The 12,732-nt window shown below is 59.8% G+C and overlaps 4 protein-coding genes across 4 annotated transcripts; 1 reads left to right on the forward strand and 3 right to left on the reverse strand.

The window, feature by feature from the left end:
- Positions 1 to 1,270: 1,270 nt before the first annotated feature.
- On the forward strand, positions 1,271 to 5,176 carry CMQ_7488 (serine-rich protein; the record flags this gene model as incomplete). The annotated part of the gene is made up of 1 exon (XM_014314493.1): positions 1,271 to 5,176. The coding sequence occupies one exon, from the start codon at positions 1,271 to 1,273 to the stop codon at positions 5,174 to 5,176; it is 3,906 nt and encodes a 1,301-aa protein (XP_014169968.1).
- A 501-nt stretch (positions 5,177 to 5,677) lies between these two features.
- CMQ_7130 (mboat family protein) lies at positions 5,678 to 7,777 on the reverse strand (the record flags this gene model as incomplete). Its single annotated transcript, XM_014314135.1, has 4 exons — positions 5,678 to 7,418; positions 7,474 to 7,573; positions 7,648 to 7,692; positions 7,756 to 7,777. 4 exons carry the CDS (start codon positions 7,775 to 7,777, stop codon positions 5,678 to 5,680), a joined length of 1,908 nt encoding a protein of 635 aa, XP_014169610.1.
- Positions 7,778 to 8,828: 1,051 nt separating this feature from the next.
- On the reverse strand, positions 8,829 to 10,201 carry CMQ_7582 (golgi GDP-mannose transporter; the record flags this gene model as incomplete). The annotated part of the gene is made up of 4 exons (XM_014314587.1): positions 8,829 to 9,268; positions 9,340 to 9,720; positions 9,782 to 9,872; positions 9,935 to 10,201. 4 exons carry the CDS (start codon positions 10,199 to 10,201, stop codon positions 8,829 to 8,831), a joined length of 1,179 nt encoding a protein of 392 aa, XP_014170062.1.
- Positions 10,202 to 10,887: 686 nt separating this feature from the next.
- Positions 10,888 to 12,327, reverse strand: CMQ_7654 (short chain dehydrogenase reductase; the record flags this gene model as incomplete). Its single annotated transcript, XM_014314659.1, has 1 exon — positions 10,888 to 12,327. One exon carries the CDS (start codon positions 12,325 to 12,327, stop codon positions 10,888 to 10,890), a length of 1,440 nt encoding a protein of 479 aa, XP_014170134.1.
- Between the last annotated feature and the right edge of the window lie 405 nt (positions 12,328 to 12,732).

Here is a 12,732-nt window from a genome sequence, read left to right on the forward strand (position 1 = left end):
ATATGGCGGTCCCGCTTCGCTCGTAGTGCCTGCCCCCTGCCAAATTAAACTGCTGCAGGGCCAACATGGAGCATCCATTTCTGCAGCGCAGCTCCTGACTGGTGCATGCAAACGGAGCCCGGCCGTGACCAATCGACGGCGCGCCGCTGGCTTGCGATGCCACTCTCGCTGCCACCGCTCTCACAGCAGCAGGTTCGGTCGCTGCTTCTCTGCTCTGTCTTTTGCTGTTGTGCGCTCCGCCTGTCTCCGCTCGCTCGCTCCTTCCCTCGCCTCGCTCTGATAACCCCAGACTGAGCCGCCCTTGGATCTGTCTGTCTCTCGCTCGCCTCTCTTCTTCCCTTCTGCTCTCTACGCGTCTCCCCAACGTCGTCTTGCCGCTCGCTTGCTCGCTTCGCCGCTCTGTTCGTTCGCTCGTTCGTCCACTCTTTCGTCCCACCACCGGACACGCCTTCGCTGACCCTGTCCGTCCACTCTTTCGTCCTTGGCCACACCCCAAGGCCGCACACACTCGCTCTAATATAATCAGGCACCTTTGCCCCTTCGATCTGGACCTCTTGATCGACCTAATTGACGGCCTACGGATCTCAATCTCTCAACGTCCCTGGCCTTGCCATCTGCCATCTGCCGTTCGCCCCTCGTCTCATCTCGTCCACACCTGCACAGCCTTCTGCTCTCTGTCTGCCGGTCCTGTCTCATGGTCATGCTGCTGCCAGCAGCCAGGCCGAAGACCGTCTCCTCGGCGTCTACGCGTACCCGCTCACAGTGAGCCTTGCGGCTTGCTCTCCTTCTTTTTTTGGCTCTGTCTTGTTTTCCATGCAGCGCTCTCGTTCTTGCTTTCTTGCTTTGGCCTGCTCGCTCGCTTTCTGCTGTTCAATCTCCATCGCCAGCCTGTTTATCCACCCATAGCCTCGTCGGCCTTGTACCTGGCTCCATCCTAATTGGTATTCCTAATGCTTGACGGTTGCTCATAATCCCATTGTCTGCCCTTTCAGTTTCCCGTCTCCGCTTCCCCGCCTTAAGCTACCGTCATCTCCCTCCAGCGGCACTTGAACCGTTGATGAAGCTCACGACACGTTTTATGACACTTCACGGCTACTACGAGCAGCACACGCCTCATGCGATTTATTTTACATCTTCACGTTCGCACTCCACATCCGCTCCCAAACAACCTCTCCCCAGCTCCACCTCTCTTCCGACCTCACGTCTTGGACCCTAGCAACCCCTTGCTAGTCGTCTGGTCTGAAGCAACTCTAATTCCAGGAAAGCACGTATGAACGAATCATGGCACTTCGCTGCCGACCGGCCTGCCGGAGTGCGGTCCTCGGGCACTCTGATCTACCAGGACGACGAGTCCGCCTCTGAAGGGCCGGCGGTGGCATCCGACAAGGCCGACGACATGGTCAGCACCGACAGTCCAAAGCGTCGACGTGGCCGCCGTACTGCGCCCTCGCCTCTGCCGCTGCACGAGCGCACACCTTCGCAGAACAACCGCATGTCTGGTATCCGCGTCGTGCCCTACTCACCGGCGCGCATTGCGGCTGACGCGGAGACGCGCAGCATCGCGGCCTCGTCCTCGAGCAGCACCCGGATCCGCCTATTCCTGGCCAAGGACGACGGCGACGCAAACGAAGATACCGACAGCACACGGACCAAGCAGGCCAAGCGCATAAGCCGCGGCAGCTGGGGTTCGCTGATCGCAGCCACAGCTGCAGCCGCTGTCAACTTGGCATCGCCATTGCTGTCGAGGACGCCTAGCCGGACGCCCAGCCGGACGGGCAGCATCCGCACGTTGAGTGGTAGGTTTGGAAAGAAGACGGCAGCAGCCACTGGCGACACAACCAGCGAGCCGGGATCAGTAGTATCGACGCCCATCAAAGCCAGCCGATCTCCATTGGCCAACTCTGGCACCAACGATGTTTCAGGCCCGAAACGCGCAGTCAGCCCCACAGAAAATGCCAACTGGACGACGCTCCTTCACAGCCCCGTACGTGCGTCAGGTCAGCTTCCCCTGGACTTCCCGGACAGCCAGCTTTCACAGGATGGCCGTGACGACGAGTCGGTCCTGGCTCTGCCGCAGGAATATGACCAGTCGCCAGCGCCATCTTCGCCCGAATCGACATTGCCAGCATCTGCCGCATACGCAGCATCGCCATCGTCAGCCTTGGCCGACCTGCCGCTTCCCCCCAACATCTCCTCCACAGGCTTTTCTCCACTTTCCCCGTCCGCTTCGGTCACGTCTCTCGTCTCCGTCTCGTCGTCTCAGCTTACGTCCCGTCCGAGCTCGCGTCCAGGATCGCGTCGCCACAAGATCGCCGTGCATTCCGACAAAACCTTTTCTCTCGTCCCACTCGCCTCGGTCGCTGCCTCGTCCAACGCTTCTCTCGCCACCGATCCGACATCCTTCCTGCGGTCTCCCCCGCTCACCTTCTCCTCCCCCACCCTTCGCTCGACTGTGTCGAACGACAGGCTTTCGTCCAACGTCTTCAGCAGCGTCGACTTCAACAGCTCGTTCTTGTCCACCAACCCAACCGCGCACGACCGCAGCAGTCTGACATCCTTTGCCCCGTCCTTTAGCTCGTCCTTCGCCCACTTCTCTGGGGGAAGCGCCAAGGCCAAGGCCAAGAAGAACGACACCTCCTCGTTGGACGACAGTCTGCCCGGCGGCCTGCGCCAGGTTCCTACCACCCCTGAGCTGAAGCCCAAGGGCAAGGGCAAGGGTCGTGCAGTCTCTCCCAAGCGATCCCACCGTCAGCTTGCCTATCACTCCTACCTTCCTCAACTCTCGGCGGCTGGCAACTCCATCATTCTCCTCCCAGCCCTCGCCGAAGCCCTCCCCATTCCCGCTTCCGCCGGTACTACCAGCACTGCCGACAATTCCGCAGCCGCCTCCTCTGCCAATTGGCGTCCGAGGAAGAAGACTTCATTTGGCTCAGAGCAGTCGGCCGGTGCGCTCTCAACCATCTCCTCCCTGCCGTCTGCGAACACCAACTACGAGATCTACGCCCACAGCCCGTCGCTTGTCCCCCACGACTCCTCTGACAGTCTCGGCTTCGTCCCATCGTCGACCGGCTCTTTTAGCGACTTGGGAAACACGACCAACATCGAGATCCACGAGCGGTCCTCCCCCGTCGAAGCAGCTCCACCTCTGCTGCCTGTGCTTCGGCGCAACATCGATCCGGACCAGACCTTCACAACGGTGGAATCGTATGAGGAGAGCATTGACCAGAGCCCCAACATCGTCGTCTTCGGCGCATCATCCCCGCCGACTTCGCTGCCCTTCCGCCGCCCCGCCCTCGACGAGCGCTCATCCGAGGCCCACCTCTCCAGCAGCCCGCCATATCCGCCGCACACCGCCGAGACTGAAGACAGCGAGCCCAATTACGTGCTGTACAGCGAGCCGTCGCCACCGCAACAGCTGCAGCTACCACAGCAGCCGCAACAACCTCAACAGCTGCGGCAGCTGCAACAACGCCAGCACCCGTTCAGCTCATCGTCAGTTACATCGTCAGTCGCAGCCGCCTCGCGCCAGCTCTGGCGCGCTTACTCGCAAGAGAGCCTGGTAGTGAGACCTCTGCAACCGGCGCGCAAGCAGCCCAGCGAGCAGTTCGGCTACTTCAAGTCGCGATCGCGCGAGTCTCTCCGTCACGCCGCGTCGATCAAGTCGATCTCGTCTGTGATCCTCAACCAAGAGACGGCTAGCGTTTTCTTTGCCGGCCAGGCCTTTCTCAATCTCGCCCACCCCCCGGTGCCCGTCTTCTCGGCGACCAAGCGCGGTCCTCCGGTCTCGATCACGACGACAGTGCCCAGACGCAAGCCCGTGTCACGACTTGCACCCCCAATCGAGGACCGGGTCCGCGAACGAACACTCACGCCCTCGATGTGGTCGCCATCCGCAACCTCCTCCGGCCAGCGGCCCCAACGAAGCGCGCAGGTCGACGCCATGGCCGAAGAGCACGCGCACCAGTGGAGCTCGCAGCTGTCGACGGTCATGTCCGAGAGCGAGGCCGAGAGCAGGAGGCTGTCACACTTTGCATCCAGGTCCCGATCTCGATCTCGGTCTCGATCCGGCTCTGCCAGTGCCCATGGCCGGCGGTCGAGCATCGGCTGGGCGGCCAGCAGCAGCTCACACAGCCGCAACATGCCGAGCATCTCGAGCTCGCTGGCGCTGCAGCTAGACGAGGCACGATCGCACCGGCCACGCAGCGACCCGCTGCTGCCCGAGCGGCCACAACCAGCCTACGGCATGCCGCGCACGACAGTCGTCCGCGACCAGGACGAGCACGGCGACGGCCTCGCAGACCTCCACGACGTAATGCTGTGGCAGTCGCCATCGCGGAGCGCCATCTCAGGCTTCTTCTCTAGCAGCAACAGCTCGTCGCGCAACCTGCACTCGTCGGGCAGCTCGCGCAGCATCAACAGCCCGATCCCGGCATGGGCCCGCGTCTACTACGGCTCGGGCGAGCGCAAATACCTCGCCACCAGCGTGTCGGACGGCAGCATGTGCGGCGACAGTCGGAGCCGCCGCGGCAGCGCAAGCAGCAGCCGGCCAGGGTCCATGTTCCGTCGCTCACCGAGCGTCGACCGCCGGACGCCGATGCACATCTACAACGCGCGACGAAGGCCACGCGAGAGGAAGTCCGGCGGCCCGGCTGGCGAGCGGCCGTTTTCCGACGCAGCCAGCATGGAGATGGGCGAGGGCGGCGAAGCCGGTGCTGGCGGTGTTCTCGTGCCCGGTCAGTACCGCGTGCGCGGCCTGCGCAAGATCACCAGCTCGCTGTGGTCGCCACATCTGGGCCAGGATCGACGGGCGGCGCGCTTCACCGTCTGGGATCCGCCCAGCGTGTCGTGGAGTGCCGAGACGGGCTCGCGGCTGAGCCGACGCAGCACACAGATTGCAGCTTTTACCGTCGGCTTCATCTTTCCGTTTGCCTGGATGGTGGCTGCTTTCCTGCCGTTGCCTCCCGATCCGCAACGGGCGATGGAGAAACAGGCTGAGAGCGAGTTTGGCGTGCCAGAGGTGCTTAAACAGCGCATCACTCAGGCCGACGAGGTCCGTTTCCAGAGCACTCGTTGGTGGCGGACGCTCAACCGGTGCATGTCCGTGCTTGGGCTGCTGATTCTCGGCGCCGTCATTGCTCTGATCGTCGTCGGCGTCCAGCAGCACTGGGCCCAGTAAAGCGGGCTTCTATCTAATGTACGAATACTGTAACTACAACGACACGCAGCCTTCAGACGTTCCCGTTCCCCCCAACGGGCTCTTTCGTCTTTCTACCTTTCTTTCATGCCTCCTTTTCACTTACGATGTTTAACGGTGTTTCATGGGGTTCCGTCACGTGCTAGATTAGACCATGTTCATTTTTGGATATGAAGACGGCTCATGTTATTTGGGAGCGAATCGGGAGGACAGGATTTTGCTGGGAGTTTATGCATGGCGAACCAGTCGCACAGCTTTTGTTCTGTTTTTTTTTTTTTTTTTTGGTCTCGTGGTCTCGTGGCCGATTTGCGTTTGGTTCCAAGCAATGACAAATGACACGAAAATGACAATGATCAGCTCTATTATGTGTCCCAGCGTTACCAATAATGACCTAGTACAAGATACGAGACACTTCAAGGCTGAGGCCGGTTCTATGTTTGAAACGAGATTATACAGTTGTGCAGATAGACACGCATACACAACTCAAGAGCGCTTCTTGGCCGCCAGCTCGGCCGCCCGCTTCTGCAGCAGCTCCATGTCGCTGCGCAGCTCAGCCACCATGTCGTCCAGCTCGCCCTCAGGGTCGGCCGGCAGGCCAGAGCCCATGACGTTAGGCGGCACGGCAAACAGCTTTGTGGGCGGCAGTTCGGGCGACGCGGACGCGGATATCGTCATTTTGTCGGTCTCTGCCGATGTCGGCGGCTTGAGACTGGCAGCAGTGTCGCCGCCGGGAAGCGCAATCGTCTCAGACTTTGCCATAGCCGAAGTAGCAGCAGCAGCTCGGGCCTCTAGCCGCTTCTTCAGCGCCGGTTTGACGGGCGAGGCAAACACAGCCGTGGACACAGCAACGCCGATGACGGCGAAGAAGGAGACACGTGACCAGGCGCGCAACGAGTCCTGCAAGTTGAGCAGCACAAAGGGCGCGACGGCAAAGCTAAAGGCCATCTGGGTAGCCAGGAAGCTGAGGACGTCGTAGACCGTCTTGGAGGGAAGCGGGGCCTGGGTGACGGGGTCGAGAAAGAAGGGACGCAGATATCGACGGAAGTCTGGGTGGGAGTCAGCAAGACGAAAGGGAATAGAAAAAGAAGGAGAAAAAGAAAAAAAAGAAAAAAAAGAAAAAAAAAGAAAAAAAAGAAAAAAAAGAAAAAAAAGAAAAAAAAAAAACGCACTCTTGGCTACCGTCTGAATAAAGCTGGCCAACACAAAGGATAGATAGTAGCCCGGATAGAAGCCATGCCAGAGAGCGCTGGTAAAAAAGGTGGCCATGCTGGCACGGAAGCCGGGCTTGCGGCCACGCGGCGTAACGCGCAGATAGACGTAGTTGCGCAGCCATGTGTTGGTCTTCATGTTCCAGTGTTCCAGATAGGCACGCGTGTTCTGGGCGGACTCGACGCCCCAGGGATCGATGTTCTGGACGCGGTTCCACGAGATGCGTCCCGAGACCGGGTCGACGCCGTTGAAGCCGAGCCCGGCGAGGATGCAGGCACCCTCGGTCAGTGACCAGACGCCGTAGTACTTTGTGCGGGTGGTGAAGCCGACGGCATAGAGGGTCCAGACACGACGCAGAAACTCGACGATGCGGCCGATGAAGCCATGGCTGCCAGCCGCGGCCTCCTCGCCGCCAGCCAGCAGATTCGCGGGGCTGTAGTGCGGGCTGAGCACCAGAAGGGCGCCAATCCAGGCCAGACCGGTGGCCATCTTGATCATAGCCGGCGTGGCACTGCGCGGGATCTTGCGTCGTCGTCGAGTGCGCGGCCGCTTTGCCGGATCGACCGAAGCCGGCACGGCAAACATGGACGTGTCGAGCCAGCGGCGGTACTCGGCAAAGTCGCAGGCCGGACCGATCAGCAGTGACGGGAAGAAGAGCACGTAGCCGGCGTAGTCCAGCAGCGACGGCAGCTCGCGTAGTAGCCGGTCACGCTGGAAGGGCGTCAGCTGGTCGTCGTCCACCACGCCGTCGGCCACGTTCCAGCAGAACGCGCTCAGCTTGATCACCAGCACCATCTGAGCCCCCGTGATGTCCACTGTCGACGGATCGTCTGTTGACTGCCGTGCCAGCTGGTTGGCCGACATGTGGGCCATCAAGAAGACGAACCCAATCCAGGGCATGTATGGACTGCCCCGGAGAAAGTGCGCGATGCCATAGGCCGCGCCCGACGAGATGGCAATCGTGCGCAGGCCGTCCCACAGGTCAAAGAGCCCGACGAGATAGAAGAGTGCCACGCTGCAGAAGTGTGAATAATATGACAGGACCAACCGAGACAGAAGCTGCAGCTTACCCTATGATGAACAGGTTCTTGGCGTCCGGACGGGCATCAGGCACCCTCTTCAGCAGGCCGGCGAGCGGGTACGACAGGAGAAAGGAGAAGATAATCTTGACTGGGGCCAGAACAACAGCCGTCAGCAGAGAAAGGTATAGAAACATCCGCTCTCGCTGACTCGATCGTACTCACGCTCATCGGGAGACGTTCCAACCCGCTCGCTCGCGTACACAAACGCTGCACAGATCAGTCAGCGAAACGCACACACACACACACACAGCCCAGACGTCCGCAACGCACGCGTGTTGATGTAGGGAAGCATCGTGGCCGATGACCTGCCGTCTGCTGCCAATTGCTGGTCGTCCGTGCCGAGGCTGAGGCTGAGGCTGCGAGCGGCAAAGGCTGCTGTCCTCGACGTGGCACCACCCACCCAGGATCGGCCTCGGTCTGTCGGTGAGGAGATATGTCGAGAGAGCGAGAGAAGCGGGTGGAGCGAGGGGAGGACTGACGAGGCGAAAGATACAAAAAGAAGCGGCACACAAGACTGCCGAGAGAAATTGGAAAATAGTGTTGAGAAGGTAGGCGTAAAAAATTGGGAATGTCAAGACTAGGCAGGAGCAACCGCCCTAAATCAGAGCTCCAGGGCCCCCACCATCGCCTGTTTAAATCCGCGCCGAATCAGCACAGGCAACGCCTGCATGTGCCTGCTTCGAGACACTATACTCCCGTACATCTGCATCGTCCAAACAGGCTCGTTGAATACGATCATCGTCAATACATGCTCGTTCAATACGATTCGCTTTATTATCCTTTCCCTGGCAACTCCTCCAACGGCCCCGGAACCTCAAAGCGACACAACGGAAGCAAAACAAAATACAGAGATACAGAAATAGCATAATAACAACACAAAAACAGGAAATATAATGAGGGCGTGTCGTTGGTGCTGCTGCCACCCCTCAAACGCCATCCCAGTCGTGTTCTCCGTCCTTCTCTGGCCCGCCGCCGTCCCGTGTCCCGCTCTTGTTTTCTCGAAACAACTGGCGTCAAAATCGGATACCCTCCCTCCAAAATGTCTATAACAAAGGTTGGGGTTTTCTCAATGCATCATCATGTGAACAAGTGCATGTGAAGACGGTTGCCCCGTCTCCCTGCTCGATACAGCAGAATGCGAGTTAAAAGGAATAAAGTGAACGGAACGTAATCCAAGAGGAATAAGGGAGAAAAAAGAAAAGGGAAGAAGAAGCTGGTTAAAAGAAGAAGCAAAGTATGGAAGACGGCCACCGTACATGGGCTGCATTATATTGGAAGAAGTGTATGGCGTCAGGCAGCCCGTGTCTGTTCGGGTGTCTGTTCGGATCACCTCCACAGCCGGCTCACGCGTTCGACGCGTCCTTGCTGCTCTGCGAGCTGGCGCTCATCACCGGCTGCTGCATCGGCAGCGACTCGCTCGGCTTGACCGACTGCCGCACCTTGGCCCACGCGTACACCAGGCCGCTGACAAAGCCGAGCGCAATGGCCGCCACGCTGCCAAACGTGATGGGGGCGTCGAAGAAGACGAGACCGCTGACGGCAATGGGCAGCTTGTTCAGCGCGCCCACCATCGAGTACGTCGTCGACGACGTCACGCGCACACACCAGGCCGAGCAGTACGAGATGAAGATAGCAGCCAGCCCCGAATACACCATGCCGATCAGCAGCTTCGTCCGCGTCTCCACAGGAAAGTTGCGCTCCAGGTTCTCGCTGGACCAGTCCTCGAGCAGGAGAGAGCACACCACTAGGATCGGGATGCTGAGGAGGTTGTTGTAGAACATGGCTGTGTGGGTGTTTTGGTTAGCGACTGTCCGGCGAGCGTTTCGCTTCTCCATCCCCGTCGGAAGCACCTACTGTCCTTGTCCTTAAAGTTCATCTTCTTGATCACCTTGCGCATGCCCAGGACAAACGAGGCCGAGCAGAAGACGTTCAGGCCCATCCAGGCGTAGCCAGCGTTCAGCGTCGAGATAGCCTCGGTGGCCGCGGCCGTGTGGCCGACGCTGTTGAGTGCGGCTTGGATGTCGGCCCAGGCGGCGATGATGGAGCTCAGCACCATCAGGCCGAACGAGAGCAGCGTGATCGGGGACACCTGGCCGCCGAACCAGAGCACCTCGCCGTACGCGATCACAATGATCGTCAGGTTCTTGAAGATGGTGTACACGGGGACCGAGAGGAACTGCAGCGCCTTGGCACCGGTGTAGATCATGCCGACGAGCAGGAGCGAGATGGGGAACCCTGTTGTATGGTCAGCCTCCTTCTTCTTCGGTTCACCGCAAGTCTTGTCGTCAGAACGTACATCGTTTGCCCTTTTCCGGATCAAATGGAGAGAGGTGCTTGATCAGGCCGACCTGCTTGCCAAACAGGATGGCCAGTATGCAGACCGTGGACTGTGGACGCAATGGTTAGCAGGGCGTTTGTGTCGCCAATGGCCACGAAGAGGAAGCCGTACCTGGATGGCAAGGTAGAGGAAATTGAGGTTCCAGGCGCTGCCAGAGACGACGTATTTGTTGACCACGGTCATGCTGATGGACGCCAAACAATACGCCAGGATGGACAGGCCCGGGCTGTTGTCCAGCTGGTTGATGTTCAGCGGTGCGGCGGAGCCGTGACCGACACGCGACGAATACGTGCTGGACCGGCTGCTGAAGCCCTTTTCCGAAAACGCATCGCTCTCCGGCATGCGGACAACATAGTCCTCGTTCTTCTTGTCGGCCATGATTGCGGGACGGGATTGGCAAGACACGAACGTGAGAGGCGAGAGAGGAAGCAGTAGAAACGAGCGACGGGAGAAAGGCGAGGAAGACGAAGGAGAAGAAAACGAAGAAGCGCTTCGGCGCCAAAAGATGGAAAAAAAAGAAGACAAGAGTTCAGGACCGAAGGGTTGCAAGTGACAAAATAGGGGGTGGGGACCTTTGTCTGCTTGTTATGTCGAAAATCCGTCGAATCAGAGGAAGGGGAAATGGACGGCAAATAATATGCGAATCTTGGAGGCGGAACGCGCAGCAAAACCCGGCAGGGCGTTGGGACGAGATAGGCGAATTGGACGAACCAATACTGTGTGGACGTGCGTCTTGTGCGTGATGAATCGAGAGAAGGGCCAGCTGTCGAAAAGGGAGACCAAGACGCGCGTAGATTGGGGTGCAAAACTCGCTTGTGCGGACAGCTTTCTCGTCAGCAACGTAACGTGCATACGCGTGTCTACGCGGCACTGTGCACCGAGTGACGTGTTCCTTACGGAAACGCTGTCGTGTGTGTCGTGTGCTAGTATCTACACCGTGCGCCAGATCGCGTCTGTGCACGGTCCTAGCCTTCTCCATGACAAAGCACCATCCATTCAAGGACTAGCGCCGGTCGCTGCCTCGAATGCTCCAGTTGGAGCTATTACTAACGAAACTAGACGGCCTACTCTGTATCGTCCATGTCCTCATCCTGGTCTGCTGCGCCCATTGCGCTCGTTGCGCCCGAATCTGCTCTCGCTTTCGTGTCTGCATCCTTTTCGGCTGCCTTTCTCTCTGGTCCTCCGCCTTCTCCATCTGCACCATCCGTCATCGCCGTCGTCGTTGCCGGTGCCGCGTCAGACGGCACCGGAAAGTTGAGGTGTTTCCAGTCCTCTAGCTCCTCGGTGACCGACCGCAGCCGGTCGCGGATGCTCTCGATAGCATAGCTCCCCAGCAGCAGCCGCAGCGGCGGGAAGGCGCAGTGAGCCAGCTGCCAGACCAGCTCTGCGCACTGCACCACGCTCGTCGGCTGCCGGTCGCCCAGCCACTGCACCAGCCGGGTCGCATGCAGGGCCGGCGATGACGCGTTCGCGTACGGCTCGCTCGGCGGCTTGATCAGAAAGTGACCCCACGTCGGCAGGGGGTTGCTGGCAACCGTCGCCGACCTGCCACTGCCAGCAGCACCAACCTGCTGTGGCTGGTAGTGGTCATCCCGCCGCACATATCCCGGCTCTACCAGCGTCGCCTTGATGCTGAACGGGTCCACCTCGTACTGCATCGCCTCGATCAGGCCCTCCACCGCATACTTGGACGCACAGTAGGGCCCCAGCCCGGGCACGCCCAGGGCACCCGACGTCGAGCTGAAGATCAGGTACCGCCCTCCCGGCTGCGTGTGTCGGTGACGGTGCTGGCTCTGCTGGCTCTGCTCTCTCCGCTCCCTCTGCTCCCTCTGCTCCCTCTTCTTCTGGTCTTGTTCATGCTGCTGGCGCAGCACCGGCAGCGTCGCCTGCATAATGTGCAGCGTGCCCATAAAGTTGGTCTCAAACTGGTTGCGCAGCTCGTACTCGTCCTGGTCCTCGCAGGCCCCAACCACACCGTAGCCCGAGCAGTTGGCAATGACGTCGATACGGCCGAACCGTTCCAGCGTCCGCCGGACCACCCGGTTGACCGAATCGCGCGAACGGACATCGCACAGCAGACCAAGACAGGACGACGCGGCCCCCGTCGCTCCACCCGCTCCGGCAGCATGCTCGGTGGCCGCGGTCGCCATCGCCAGCATGGCCGCTGGCGTCGTCTCAAACGTCCGGCCAACCATGACGACATGGTCACCGTGAGCCAGGGCGCTCTTGACCACAGATCGGCCAATGTGGCCAGTCCCTCCAAAGACAATCCAGATGAGCGCCACAGTCGGCATGCCTGCTCGTGGAGGACCACAGCTCGCCGGCAGCTGCACCCGTGGCTTGCAGCCGCGGCTGCTGCTGCTGTCGCCAATGCCCTTGTTCGCAGCGCAATCGCCTCCCATATCACCAGCCGCCGGACTGCTGGTCGTGCTGCCTATGCTGCCCTCGCTCGCGCCGCTCACACTGTCCGCGTCCGACATGGCCGCTGCCAGATCGTTCTCCATACCTACCGGCGATTGGGCGTATCGGACGAGCAAAATCGCTCAGCTGAATGGATCGGAGGCATGCGACTGCCTGACCGCCATCAGGTGTAGGAAGAAAGAAACGTGGAGATGTACGGAGTACGGGGCAGTTTCCCATTCAGGAGACAAAGGCGGAGAACCTGAAGCGGGGGACAAAATATAGGGGCCGGAAGGTGCGGTGCACTTAGACGCTGCTTACATATACAGGCTACACCCAAGTACTCCGTAATACAGTCTATTGCTCTTTTATTCTGCTGGTAATCAATCTGTGTGCGTAGAAACATTAAGAGGGCTCGCGAGAACTTGACAGGGGGATATCGGACGGTATTAGAGACGGCCCTAAATTGGAAGGAGGAAATCCAGAAGACCAAAACCCAAGCAGGCAAA

The sequence above is a fragment of the Grosmannia clavigera genome (assembly GCF_000143105.1).
Source record: "Grosmannia clavigera kw1407 unplaced genomic scaffold GCSC_173, whole genome shotgun sequence".
Lineage (NCBI taxonomy): Eukaryota > Fungi > Ascomycota > Sordariomycetes > Ophiostomatales > Ophiostomataceae > Leptographium > Leptographium clavigerum.